General features: G+C 32.9%; 1 protein-coding gene across 1 annotated transcript in view; it reads left to right on the forward strand.

The window, feature by feature from the left end:
- Positions 1-13963, forward strand: part of TDRD3 (tudor domain containing 3) — a 169413-nt gene that overhangs the window by 66108 nt on the left and 89342 nt on the right. Inside the window, exons 5-6 of the mRNA XM_051983892.1 lie at positions 6188-6329; positions 11818-11889. Of these exons, the coding sequence (XP_051839852.1) occupies positions 6188-6329; positions 11818-11889 (214 nt within the window). The remainder of the gene's footprint in view (positions 1-6187; positions 6330-11817; positions 11890-13963) is intronic.

The raw sequence follows: 13963 nt of genomic DNA on the forward strand, positions 1-13963 counted from the left end.
ATGAAAAATACTGGAAAACATGGTAAGATCTATATGAGCCAGTGCATAGTAGAATAAACAGAACTAGAAATATTGTGCACAATAATTATAGCTTAAGTGACAAGGAAAACTGCACAATTATTATAATATAAATGTAAAGAAAAATAACATTAGCAAAAACTAAAATTACTTCAAATTTATGATGACCATGCTTAGACATAAAGCTAAGATATGAAAATATGCCTCCTCTCCATAGGAGACTATGAGTTTGGAACACTGTATATACTGTTAAGACTTGGATTGTGTTTTTATTCTGATATAGAGGATAGCTTTCAGGGAGGGAGAGAAGAAGAAATATATTGAGAATTGAAGATCATATAAAAATCAAAAGTACCAATAGTATTAAAAAAAGACCAAATCCCAAACAGCTTTCCAGATTTTTTCTGTCTTTTGCCTTTGGTTGCCTTTGTTTCAGCTTCATTTTTAAAATAATCTTAGGATGATATCTATCCTTTTTCTCTTTTTTTTCAATAGTTGATGCATTTACTATGGAGTATTGCTTTTAGAAAGCCTGCCTTTTCCCTACAAATTACCTTTAAGAATGACTTCTACATGTTTGTATATTACTTTAATAATTATTTTTATAGATGAGAAAGTGGATCTGCACTGGTTGATGTTCTCTTGTGATTAGTGATGTCTCTTGTGAAGCTTTTTTCTGATATGTTTCTATATCAGATTTTCCCATCCAATTAGGTATTTGCTGACTAATTTTTTTTTAAGCAATATTTGATCTCCTTTTTATGACAATTTAATTAGATAAGTTTGTAAATGATTTCTGGAGAGGCAGTATGGTACAATTTCAAAATCTTGTTCAAATATTTAATTATGTTTTAGTTGTATTCCTGAGGAAGTGGGAATAATGGATTGAGAACTGGCTTCAGAATCAGGAGATTTGGATCTTTCTAAATCACATGTGTGACATACTGTTTGTGTGGCTCTTTTAATTCAAGTGTCCCAAGTAACTCTTCTAAGACTAGGTACCTGCAAAGAAGGTACCAAGATGCATTGATAGAAGCAGTTTCTCACATGGAGTTCCTTATATGAATGAAATCTCAGCCCTGGTTTAAAAAAGAAAAAAGCATAATTGTCACAATATTATTTTCTTTATGTTGAATTTTTCTGTATCTTTTTCTATATCTCAATTTTCTTTATTAACTCATTTAAACAGATCAAATTTAATTATCATTTAAACAATTGTATTCTGTCTTTGTTTTGTATTAAATATGATCTTTTGATCTCTAGCTAGTCACTGATAGCTGATTCAAAAATGACTAATGCATAGTAGAAGAAATTCATGAATGTCCATTTTTTTCTTTACTTCTTTGTAAATTGTTCTTTTGTTCTCTGCTGTGTACCTTTTTTACTTTATTCTTTTTTACCTCTTTCATTCTCCCCTCCCCCCAGCAGGCTATAGTTAAGAAAGAATATATTTATGTATACATATGTAGATATGTACATACACGTGCAAATACACACCCCTCCTACACACACACACACACACACACACACACCCCTCTTTATTATTTCTCCTACCTCTTTGCTTTAATTATGTTCCTTAACTTGCCTTGCTATTCTTTAACCTCTCCTTACCCTTGGATCCCTCCCTCTTCTTCTCTCACCTTTTGCTTCCACATCTGCCCATTCTCCTTCCCATTTTTCTTTATAGATTTTGGAGGATGCTATACCCTTTATTGTATATATATTGTGTTTTCTGTTTAACCCGTTCCCAATGTGAGTAGATTTCCATCCCCCCTCTAATGCCTCTTGTCTATTCTTTCTCTGCCTCTCATTTGTATAACATGATTACTATTTTTACCTTACGTCTGCCCTAATCTTTCTTTTGAGGTACCCTATTGTGGATGTCACTCTTAAACAAATGATATATATTCCCCATGTGAAAAACATAATTTGTTCTTATTGAGTTACTTGAAATTGATCTTTGAATTAATTGGCTCTTAAATTTTCTATTAAGTTCAGGTTTGGTTGATAGAAAGTTCAAAAAATCTGCAATTTTTGATGAATATCCATTTTTTGTCATTTGGTATTATACATAATTTTTCTGGGTATAATATTTTTGGCTGCAGGCCTAGTTCTTTTGATGGTAGATATGATTCCATGACTTGTGGTCTTTTATTATGGCTTCTAATAAGTCCTGCATAATTCTAATTGTAGCTCCGGTGTATTTGAATTTTTTTCTTGTTTCTTGCAAAATTTTCTCTTTGATCTGGGAGTTTCAAAATATTCAATAATATTTCTATGTGTTTCCCACAAAGGATCTCTTTGAGATAGTAATCGATGGATTTTTTTTCTATTTCTACTTTCCCCTCATATTCTGTCATTTCAGGACAATTTTCTTATATTATTTCTTGCATTATTGGGTCAAGGTTCTTTTTTCTGGGTCACAACTTTCAGGTAGTGTAATTATTCTTATATTTTCTTGATCTATTCTCCAGATCTGTCTTTTCTTATGTTTCGCATCTCACATTATATTCTATTCTCTCTTTCTTTATAATCTGTTTTGTTAATTCTTGGTCTCTCATAGCTTCCCTGATTCCTCCTTGCCCAATTCTAATTTTCAAAGAGTTGTTTTCCTTGTTGAGACTATCTCTTTTTTCTAGTTGGTTAATTTTTTTTTTCATAATCTTTTTATTCTTGGATGTTTTTTTTTTTTTTTTTTTAGTTTTTCCTTGATGCTTTTCATTTGATTTCTAAATTCTTTTTTGAGTTCTTCTATAAATTCTTTCATGTTACTCCTTGAGATAGAAGGCTGTTTGTTTTTTTTATTTTTTTTTAGTCAATATACTTCTCTGAAGATAAACCCTGGTCTTCTTTGTTTCCATAAGTTCCTATAATAAGTTTGGTTCTTTGTTCTTGGCCAGTTTCTTTTATTTCTTTCTTTATTTATTTAAGCCTCCAACAAGAGGTATTAGTGTAGGCATCTCTAATCCTGGGATGTATGATTCCTCTGGATTCCCTTCATATCTCCCCTCGACCCGGAACCCCAAACCAAGAGCTCTCCCCTCCAGCAAGTACCTGCAGCCAGCAGCATACCTGCCCTACCTCTGTACTCACCAGATGCTGGTTCCTTTTTGCCCAGGGCTAGTTAGCCCAGCTGGACCCAGCATTCCCAGTCAACCAAAATTCCCTCTATCTTCCCCAAATCGACACTAAATGATGTTTAGAGGGTAAAAGTTTCTGTGGTTTCTGCTGAGGCTTCAGCCATATCCCTCCCCCTTCCTTGATGTTTCTGTGGAGCTAGTCCAAAGGTGTTTGCACTTCGCTGAAGCTAATTCCCCCCCACCCCCAGATCTTTCCTCAGATCTTCTACTGTTGTGCCCACAGGACCCCTGTTCCGTCCCAAATCTTGATTTTTCACCAGTCTATATTCTCTTTGAGGCACATATTTGTTCTATTTGTGGGTGAAATTTAGAGAGCTTGACATTTACCAACCTATTTTGCCATCTTCCCACACGCCTCCCCATGATTGCTGCGTAAATGAGTGTTATTTTTATTAGCTCCATAGTTTACTGAGAAAATGGAGACCCTTTAACTGTGATCTCCTTTATGCCTTGATTTCCTCTTCTCTCACATATTTTGTTCTTCACTCCTCAATTGATTATTCTTTCTTCAAAATTACCAATTATTTCTGAGTTATCACATCTGATGGTCTTTCTCAGAGCTTATTCCTCTCAATTTTTCCAGACGTATTATATTGGATGCTATCTGGACAGTGGTGGCAAACTCAAATAAAAGTAGAATACCACGAATGTCATCGTAATTACTCAGAATCTTCTTTTCTGGGCTCTGCTTACTTCACTCTGTATCAGTTCATGCTTTTCTGTATTCATCACAAAAATAATTTCTTACAGCACAATAATATTCCATTATGTATTAATGCCACAGCTTGCCTCATATTTTAGTGAAAACATGGAGGCCATTTGCTGAGTTTTCTCTCTCTTCTCACCTCACATCAGTCATGTGCAATTGTTTACTTCAGTCCTGTGGGCAAACCTTTCTCCTCATCATCCTTACAATTTCCTGCTCTTTACAAAAATGCTCATATCATTACATCTTTAAAAATCCCCTTTTGAACCAGACAACTTCCCCACACTTGTTATTGCTAACCATCTCTGTCCTCTCTTTTGTGTCTCACCTCTTGGAGAGCCATTCTATAATTGATGGCTGTACTTCCTTCTCTTTTAATCCCCCTTTAACTGTCTACAATATGATTTCCAATCTCATCATTGAACTGAAAGTTCTGTCCTCAAGATTGTCAGTGATCCCTTAGTTACTAGGCTAATGGCCTTAATCTTCTTTCTTTTTGATCTCTCTTCAGCTTTTGGCACTGTCAGTCCCATTTTCTTGATAGTTTGTTCTTTTAGATTTTTGTTATACTACTCTGTCTTGGATGTCTTCATTCTTGTAACTCTCTTTTGCTGAAAGGCAGTGTCTGCTCATTTTGGGTATCTAGATCTCAAAGCTTCATTTTAGGCCTTCTTATCTTCTTTTCAACCATTTCACTTGGTGATCCCATAAAGTTCAATACTTTAGTTAGCATTTCTGTGCTGATGATTAAATATCCTCACAACAAAGAAATTAAATTTCCCAGAGGATTAAATATCATTTTATCCTCACAACAATTTTGGGAGGTAGGTACTGATATTATATCCATTTTACAGTTTAGGAAACTGAAACAAACAGGATTAAGTGACTTTCTCAGGGTCACACCAGATTTAAATTCAGGAAGATGAGTCTTCCTAACTTTAGGCCCAACACGTTACCCACTGTTCCACCTTGTCCCATATATTTTATGTATACTTTGTTGTTTTCTTCTAAAGAACTGAGCTCCTTGAAGGCAGTAATTATTTCATTTTTGTCTTTGTATTCCAATCATTGGTAATATGGCTTTACACTAACTTTTTAATAGAAGCTTTTTATTTTTCAAAGCATGTGCATGGAAAATTCTTTAACATTAGCCCTTGTAAAACCTTGTGTTCCAGTTTTTCCTCCCTTCCCCCATGCCTTCCCCAGATGGTAAGTAGTCCAATATATGGTAAACAGGGAAGAAAAATATATTAAATTCAATATATGCATACATATTTATACCATTATTTTGCCTCCCAAGAAAAATCAAATCAAACCAGAAAAAGAGAAGCAAAATAAAATGCAAGCAAACAGCAACAAAAAGAGTGAAAAATGCTATGTTGTGAACCACATTAAATTCCCACAGTCCTCTCTCTGGGTGTAGATGTCTCTTTTTCGCTGCACAAGTGGAACTGGTTTGAATCATTTCATTATTGAAGAGAGCCACGTCTATCAGAATTGATCATCGAATAATTTTGTTATTGCCTTATACAATAATCTACTGATTCTGCTCGTTTCACTTAGAATCAGTTCATGTAAGTCTCTCCAGGCTTTTCTGAAATCATCCTGTTGCTTGTTTCTTACAGAACAATAATATTCCATAACATTCATATGCCATAATTTATTCAGCCATTCTCCAATTAATGGGCTTGCCCATCAATTGCCCAGTTTCTTGCCACTACAAAAAGGGCTTCCACAAACATTTTTGCACATGTGGATCCCTTTCGCTTCTTTAAGATCTCTTTGGGATATAATCCCAGTAAAAACACTGCTGGGTCAAAGGGTATGTATAGTTTGATAACTTTTTGAGCGTAGTTCCAAATTGCTCTCCAGAATGGCTGGATGTGTTCACAATTCCACCAACAATGTATTGGTGTCCTAGTTTTCCCACATCCCCTCAAACATTCGTCATCATCTTTTACATCTTTTTAGCCAATGTGAGAGATGTGTAGTGGTATCTCAGAGTTGTCTTAATTTGCATTTCTCTGATCAGTAGTGATTTGGAGCACCTTTTCATGTGACTAGAAATAGATTCAATTTCTTCATCTAAAAATTGTCTGTTCATATCCTTTGACCATTTATCATTTGGCGAATGGCTTCAATTCTTATAAATTTGAGTCAATTCTTTATATATTTTAGAAATGAGGTCTTCATCAGAACCTTTGAATGTAAAAATGTTTTCCCAGTTTATTTCTTCCTTTCTAATATTACACTGATTAACTTGATGTTCAAAATATGAGATAGAATTTTCAAAATAATATATTGTGTTTGTTTCTCATTTTAGTCTGAACACGCCACCTGGAACCAAAGTTAAACTCTCGGGTATTATTGATATAAAAAATGGATTCCTGCTTTTGAATGACTCAAACACTGTAGTTCTTGGAGGTGAAGTGGAACATCTTATTGAAAAATGGGAGTTACAGAGGGTAAGTGTCTGCTACAGGACACTTTATGTTCTTAATGCAGATTGAGAAAAATGTTTACATAGGATATATGAACTGGAACTCAAGTATGTTATCCATATGGGATACATTTCTAATGTTGTTGCTTTCATTAGTCTTTATCTAAGAATGTTCTCCTCTATTAAAGATTAAAAGTTCACAGGCGAATAGTTTCTTTGCACTATAGATTAACAGAAATAACATTGGACTGATCAAAACCTATATCTATCTTTCCTTTTCTTTCCTGTCCTGTCCTTCCTTTCCCAATAAATTCTCAGTAGTGGGTCACCTCATGTGTGGAATTATTATTGTGGAATATATTATTGATAATTATTATTACATAATTGTCCTGTATGGTTGTTGATGGGATGGGAATATATTGATAATTTTGTATTTTTATGTACTTTTTCTTATTTTTATTTGCAATATTCAAGAGAAAGAGGTGGCTAAAACTATGCCAGTGGGGAAATAACTGCAACACAAGGCTTATATTTATAAAATAGGAAGTGATCAGAGCCCTAGTTGAAGACTGTGGAAAGGGGCCCACTTTATTTTGATATGTTATCTTAGCTATAAAGCAGAAATTAGAGGTGAGGTGAAATTAGAGGACAATACAAGAGAGATTCAAGCCTCTCCTATTGAGGAAACAATTTTATCAAAATTTGAATCAAAGCAAAAGATCCTTCCTACAAAATGTCTTGTCTTTTAGAATAATAGTCAAAACAAAAATGGCATCTAGAATATAAGAAGTTTCCACTAGGACCGACTCAGAGGTATTGCATTGTTTTATGCAGGGGATAGACAGGGTAAAACTTGGAATAATTTTGGCCCCTGGATTGAAGATGACGTATACAAGATGACAGAATTGGAGAGCAATAAGAGAAAATTCCTTGGCTAAGGCCAAATTTGGGGAGGAAGTAGATTGGCTGAAAGTTCTTAAGAAATCAGATTGCTGAAGTCTCTTCTAGATTCTCTACCAATTTTATGTTTCCATAAAATCAATATATTTCTGTTCTTCTCTTTAGAGCTGTATATTGGGAATGGCATGCTCTTGTTAGTAACCAAACTGTGACATCACTATTACAATTTTATTCCCCTATTAAAACTTTTAGCTCATGTCATCCTTTGGCACTCTTAAAAATTTGTCAGTCCTATTTTTTTTTTGAAGCTTCTAATTACTCAGAGTAAAATCAACCAACTCCTGTTTACTCTGGGCTCAAAATAGTGAGAATCTACTTATGAATATATTGATAGCCTTTTCTTTTGCAAAAGAAGTTCCTTATTGAGAATGAATTAGGTTTCTTCCTCCAGGTACTGAGATTAAATTTAAAGATTGTAAAATAAATTTTTACATGCAATATAAATACACATGGAATTGTCACCTTATTGGAGTTATATTTCCTTTATAATTTGGTCCTGATGGGACATGGCTTTTCCAGGGCTCCCCATATATCCTTAGTAGATAGAAACTAGAGTTGTAAGCTTGGGTCAACCACTTCTGATCTTCATTTTCTTCTTTTATAGAATTACAGGGATTGGACTAGATAATTTCATTACTAAGGTTTTAGAGCCAGAACTAAACCTCCTAATTTCTAACGTTTAAATTATTTTCTATTTATGAATCTCCTGAATGAATCCTTATGAATCTCCCTCTTCCCCTACTCTCCAGTTACCTTTTCTATTATCCCTTATCTTTTGAGGAATTATCGTGTTTACTTGAAGCCACAAGTACCAATTCTTTTCTTCTACAAGATTTGAATTTGAATTACTTAAATTTTGCTAACAAAATCTCAATTCTTCATGGCTCCTTAACTTTCTTCAATTTAGTTACTGCCTTGCCCATGGTAATACTGTTCTTTTATCTTTACTCACCTTTTTTCTACTCCTTTTTAGTACTTCTATGCCTCAATTCCCATCCTGGTGTACTCTTTGAAAATCTGTTCTCACATTAACTTCTCATCTAAAACTTCTTCCTCTCATAGTTTTTTCTTTTTTGTGCTAATGGCATTTTGGTTCCTTTTGACATATACTATTTTTCTTTTTTGCATAGGATACTACTTTCATACTTTCTGACATATTGGACCAGAAGGAGAAAGGAGCATATTTGTTCCCTTTGCCACTTGATGCCATCTGTGTATATTTATATGTTGATATCTCCTTCAATATCCTAGCCTCAAATTTCATCAACCTTCTGAATTCCCATGACATTTATCTTTATTCTCTCTTAGCTACCCTCTTAAAATTTTGCATCATCACTTATAACAGTGCTATCTCTCTGTTTCTGAACTCTGAAAATTCATTTTTCTGATTCTGATTATTTTTTCATTTCTCCTTTAAACATACACACACACACACACACACACACACACACACACACACACACACACTCACCCTTCCCCTAACTATATATAGAAGCAATTTTTAACATTTAAAAAAAAAATTGAGTTCTAAATCCTTTCTCTTTTCTATGCCTTCACCCTTCCATTGAGAAAAAGAGCAGTTTGATATAGATTATATACATGCAGATATGCATATGATATGTTTATCCATATTAATCATGTTGTAAAAGAAAACACAGACTAAAAAAAACCTCAGAAAAAAATAAAGAAAAAATGTTCCAATTTGCATTTAAACTTTATAATTTCTTTTTTCTGGAGATTAATAGCATTTTTCATCAAAAGCCCTACAGAATTTTCTTGGATCATCATATTGCTGAAAATAGCTATGACATTTACAGCTATTCATTGGACAGTATTGATGTTACTTTATAAACTCTTCTGCTTTTGCTCAATTTGTTTTGCATTAGTTCCGGGTTTTTCTGAGAGCATCTTGCTCTTCTTTCTTATGCTAGCACAATAATATTCCATCACAAATTTACCATAACTTGTTAGTCATTTGCTAATTGATGGACATCTCTTGTATTTCCAATTCTTGTCACCACTAAAAGAATAGCTATAAATATTTTTGTATATATAGGTCCTTTTCTTATTCCTTTTTAAAAATTTTTTAATCTCTTTGGGATACACACCTAGTATGGATCAAAAGGTATGGTCCTTTGGGCATGATTCCAAATTGTTCTTCAGAATGATTGAATCAATTCAACTCAATCAATAGTTCGTTAGTATCTCAGTATCCTTACATTATCTCCAACATTTATTATTTTCCTTTTCAATTATATTAGCCAATCTGATAGATAAGGGATGATGTTCAGTTGTTTTAATCTGCATTTTTCTAATCTGTAGAGAATTAGAATATTATTTCATTTGACTATTGATGGCTTTGATTACTTTGTCTAAAAACTGCATTTTGTTTTCTTTCACCATTTATCAATTGGGGAATGACTCTTAATTTTGCAAAATTTGACTCTCTCTATATTTGAGAAAGGAGGCTTTTATCAGAAATACTTGCTATAATTTTTTTTATACTTATTACTAATTGTCTATTTCTCTCCATCCTGTTTTCTATTTACCCTATTCTCTCTCTCTCTCTCGCTTTCTCTTCCTGCCTCCCCTCTACCTCCTCCCTCCCTCCCCCAATACACACACACACACACACACACACACACACACACACACACACTCACACACTCACACACTCGCCCTCCCCTTCCTTTCACCCCATTCATTCTCAAAAGTTTTGCTTCTGACTACTGCCTTTCCAAATCTGCCCTACCTACTTTTTGTCAGTCTGTCCTTTCTTCTCCTCTTATTTTTCTGTAGGAAGAGATAAATTTCTTTACTCAAATAAATGAGTGTATAAGTTATTCTCTCTTTGAGCCACTTTTGATGAGAGTAAGGTTTAAAGACTTCCTACTATCTTCTCTCTCTTTCTCTCCACTGCAAAATCTTGTTTTTTTTTTTTGTTTTTTTTTTTTTTAGCTTTTATGTGAGATTCTTTGCCTCATTCTACCTTTCTCTTCCCCTTCCTCTCAGCCCCTTCCTTTCAGTACACTCCTGTTTCTCACTTTTTAATTTTATTGTTTTAGAAATTATCCCATACCCTTTGCTTATGTATATTCCTTCTAACTATGCCATTAATGAAAATATTCTTAGGAACTACAAGTATCTTCCCATGTAGGAGTGTAAACAGTTTAATCTTGCTGAATTCCTTAGGATTTTTCATTCCTGTTTATCTTTTTATGTTTCTTTTAAGTTTTGTATTTGAAATTCAAATTTTCTATCCACTCTTGTCTTTTTTATCAGGAATGCTTGAATGTCCTGTTTCAGCAAATATCCATTTTTATCCCTGATGTCCATTTTTGTTTGCTGATGAGTTTTGCTCAGTTTTGGGGGCAGGTAATTCTTGTTAGTAATTCTAATTCCTTTGCCCTCAGGAATACCATATTCCATGCTCTCTGGTCCTTTAGTGTAGAAGTTGCTAAATTTTATGTTATCCTTAATTTGATTCCATGATACTTGAACTGTTTCTTTCTGGCTACTTGCAATGTTTTCTTCTTGACCTGGGAACTCAGGAATTTGGCTATAATCATGAAGCGATTGGCCATTTTTAAAATTTCTGTTTTAAAACCTTGTGGTTCTAGTGTGACATATCTCTCCCTCTTTCACTCCTTCCCTGTCTCCACTCCCTCCCTGCGCCTGGCTTCCTCCCATGGCTTTTAAGTAGTGCCATAATTCTTAAATGATCTTTCCTTCTTGATGACAATTTCCTTCTTGATGAGTCATTAACTTCCAGCTGAACACTTCTAGTTTTTAAGGTATTATTTTCTTAAATCCTTCATTTGGCCAATTGTATTTTTGAGGAATTCTTTTCTTCATTAATTTTTTGTCGCTTTTTTTCCCATTTGGCCAATTTTGCTTTTTAAGACTTCTCTTCAGTAGGTTTTTTTTTTTTTTTTTTGGCACCTTTTACCATTTAGTCTATTCTATTTTTAAAGGTGTTATTTTCTTCAGTATTTTTTGTGCCTCCTTTACAAAGCTGTTTTTTTTTCTTTGTCAGGTACTGGGTAAAAGTTATAGAGAGGCAGATTTCAAGATAACGTGAGGGGGGAAAAAAACTTAGTAAGAATTGAACCTGTCTCACATTGGATTAAATTGTCTCAGGAAGTAATGATCTTTTATCACTTTCTATCCTCTTTAAGAGGAGCTTGATGTCCTTCTTTTGAAGAGATAACAAAGTAGATACCTGTCCAGGAACAAGTTGGACTCTGAGGTAAAAGCTTTGATATTCTGTGATGGTGAGAAAATCAACAGTAAATATTTATTTAAAATGTTACAAGAAAGTTTATTTTCTTCATTTTGTTAAATATATAATTGTTGATAATAATGAAATATTGTAACTATTTTGTGACAGTGTATATAAACTAATATGGATGAAATTAATGAAATTAAGATGTGCATTTCAGGAATTTTTTTAAAAACATTTTTTTTTGTTAAAAAAATACATTTTTGCAGAGTTGAAAAAAATTGCTCAGTTGTTTCATTTTCATGAAAAAAAAATCATTTTTTCCCCATAGAGCTTGTCAAAACACAATAGAAGCAACATTGGAACTGAAGGTGGACCACCTCCTTTTGTACCTTTTGGACAGGTAACTAAACTTTTACCATTAAAGATAAATTTCAATCTGGGAAGATTATTTTTATTCTTCAAACTATATACTTATTAAATGGTCACAGAAATTGTTTATAAATGAATTATGAAGCAGGACAAAGAATTTAATAATTGTCCTTAATTTGTTTGTTAAAATAGAAACTTGGATGAGGAATCTATCTGTATTGTTGGTCACTGATATACAGATAAATTGCCTTGGTAAGACCCCAGAAGTAAAAGTCAACTTATATTCATCTTTAGTTAGTTAATTTTTAGAGAAGAAATAATTTTTAAAATTAAGATTAGGTAACAAATTTCTACAATAAATGATCCCCCTCCCCCTCTCAATATTCACTATGATAATAATGACACATGAAAAATATGAAGAGATATGGAATTTGATATATTCCAAAGAAAACAGAATTAGGACAAAACATTCTTTGGTTATGACTATATTATAAAAAAATAAAATCCCAAACCTCTCCCTCATTTCTTTCTCCTTCACACCCAGGGAAAATTAATAACTCACTTTATAAGTTGTTTTCATTGTGTGCAATTCTTTGTGATTACTTTTTGGAATTTTCTTGACAAAGATACTAGAGTGGTTTGTCATTCACTTCTCCAGCTCATTTTACAGTTGAGGAAACTGAGGCAAAGGTAAGTAACTTATTTAGGATCATATAGCTAAGAAATGTCTTGAGACCAGATTTGAAGTTGAAGATTAGTTTTCTTGGTTCCAAGTCCAGTGCTCTGTTTATTGTGTCACCTTACTGCCCTATTATATAAATACTTAGATTGAAAAGATATCTAATGATGAGAGCTCCAAAAAATTGTAATATATATTTTTAAATTATGCATGTTTATGAAAATGATAATTATAAAAATTTGTCTAGTATTTTCTTTATTTCAAAATTCAAAACTTTTAAAAATGTTATTTAATTTATAGTAAACCTCCCCCCCCCCCTTTTTTTAAGAGGAAATTTTTAAAGAATACTATTGATCTGGGTGTACCAATCAATCTCTGCTCCAGTCTTTTTTGTCTTGAATCCCTTGTACAGTGATAGGAAATTTGTTCTCTTTTTTCCTCATGTTTTCCTAAGTGGCTGAAACTCATGCTTTATTATTGCTTATGTAATATTCCAATTTGACAAAAATTAAGTTTCTTCATAACTAACTCCATCAGTATCAGGTAGCACTGAACAAGCCTCAAAAGTTCCCCATCTTTCTCCATCCTTTTTGATACATTGAGTATCATCTCTCCTGTCTTTTTCCTCCCCCCATCTCTACCCTCTTTCCCTCAGTTTAATTCTGGGAAATATGGCTAACACCTGAATTTCCTTCTTAAAAAGAAGTCAATACAAATTTATAAAGATCTTTATTTTCCTGTCAGAAGTCTCTTTATGGTATAACAGAAAGATTGGCCAAATGGATAGGCCTTTACTGCTGTATAAAACCTAGATACCTATTCCATGTGTGCATTGCTACTTTTTAAATCACCTTACATTGAGGAAGGAATTTGTTTCCTCTTTTTAAAAAATAATTAAAACAATGTAGAAAAAGTGTAATAATTCATATTTTAAAATGACAATAATCTGTTTGAAAATTTCCCTCCCCAATATTATCACCAAAGTCTTCCTGTTAATTATTTTTTATTTATAATCAATGGTTATATTTATTTAAAATTTTAAAATATCTGACATTTGTTTTTAACCTTTTCTTTTGGATTAAGAAGTATAAAATAACAACCTAAATAAATCTGAAATAATTTTGAAGGTGCTTTCATATTTAATTTTATTTCAGCTTTGTTTAAATAATTTCAAGAAAGACATTCATATTTGATGTTGGTGTAATTGAAATATATTACATCATTAGAAAACTGCATTTTTTAAAAATGGCATTTGTCTTAAGAGACTTGGGAGCTTTTTTTAGAGGAAAAGTTTTTATCATTTCTCTTTTACAAGCAATTTATAGTTGATGTGTTAGAAAATAGTTTCTCTAGAAATGCTTATTATATCTACTAATCTCTATTATACGAAACTAATTGATTGAAGCTTACAAGTTGGAAACAGACT

Source organism: Antechinus flavipes, chromosome 3 (genome assembly GCF_016432865.1).
Source record: "Antechinus flavipes isolate AdamAnt ecotype Samford, QLD, Australia chromosome 3, AdamAnt_v2, whole genome shotgun sequence".
In the NCBI taxonomy this organism is placed as follows: Eukaryota; Metazoa; Chordata; class Mammalia; order Dasyuromorphia; family Dasyuridae; genus Antechinus; species Antechinus flavipes.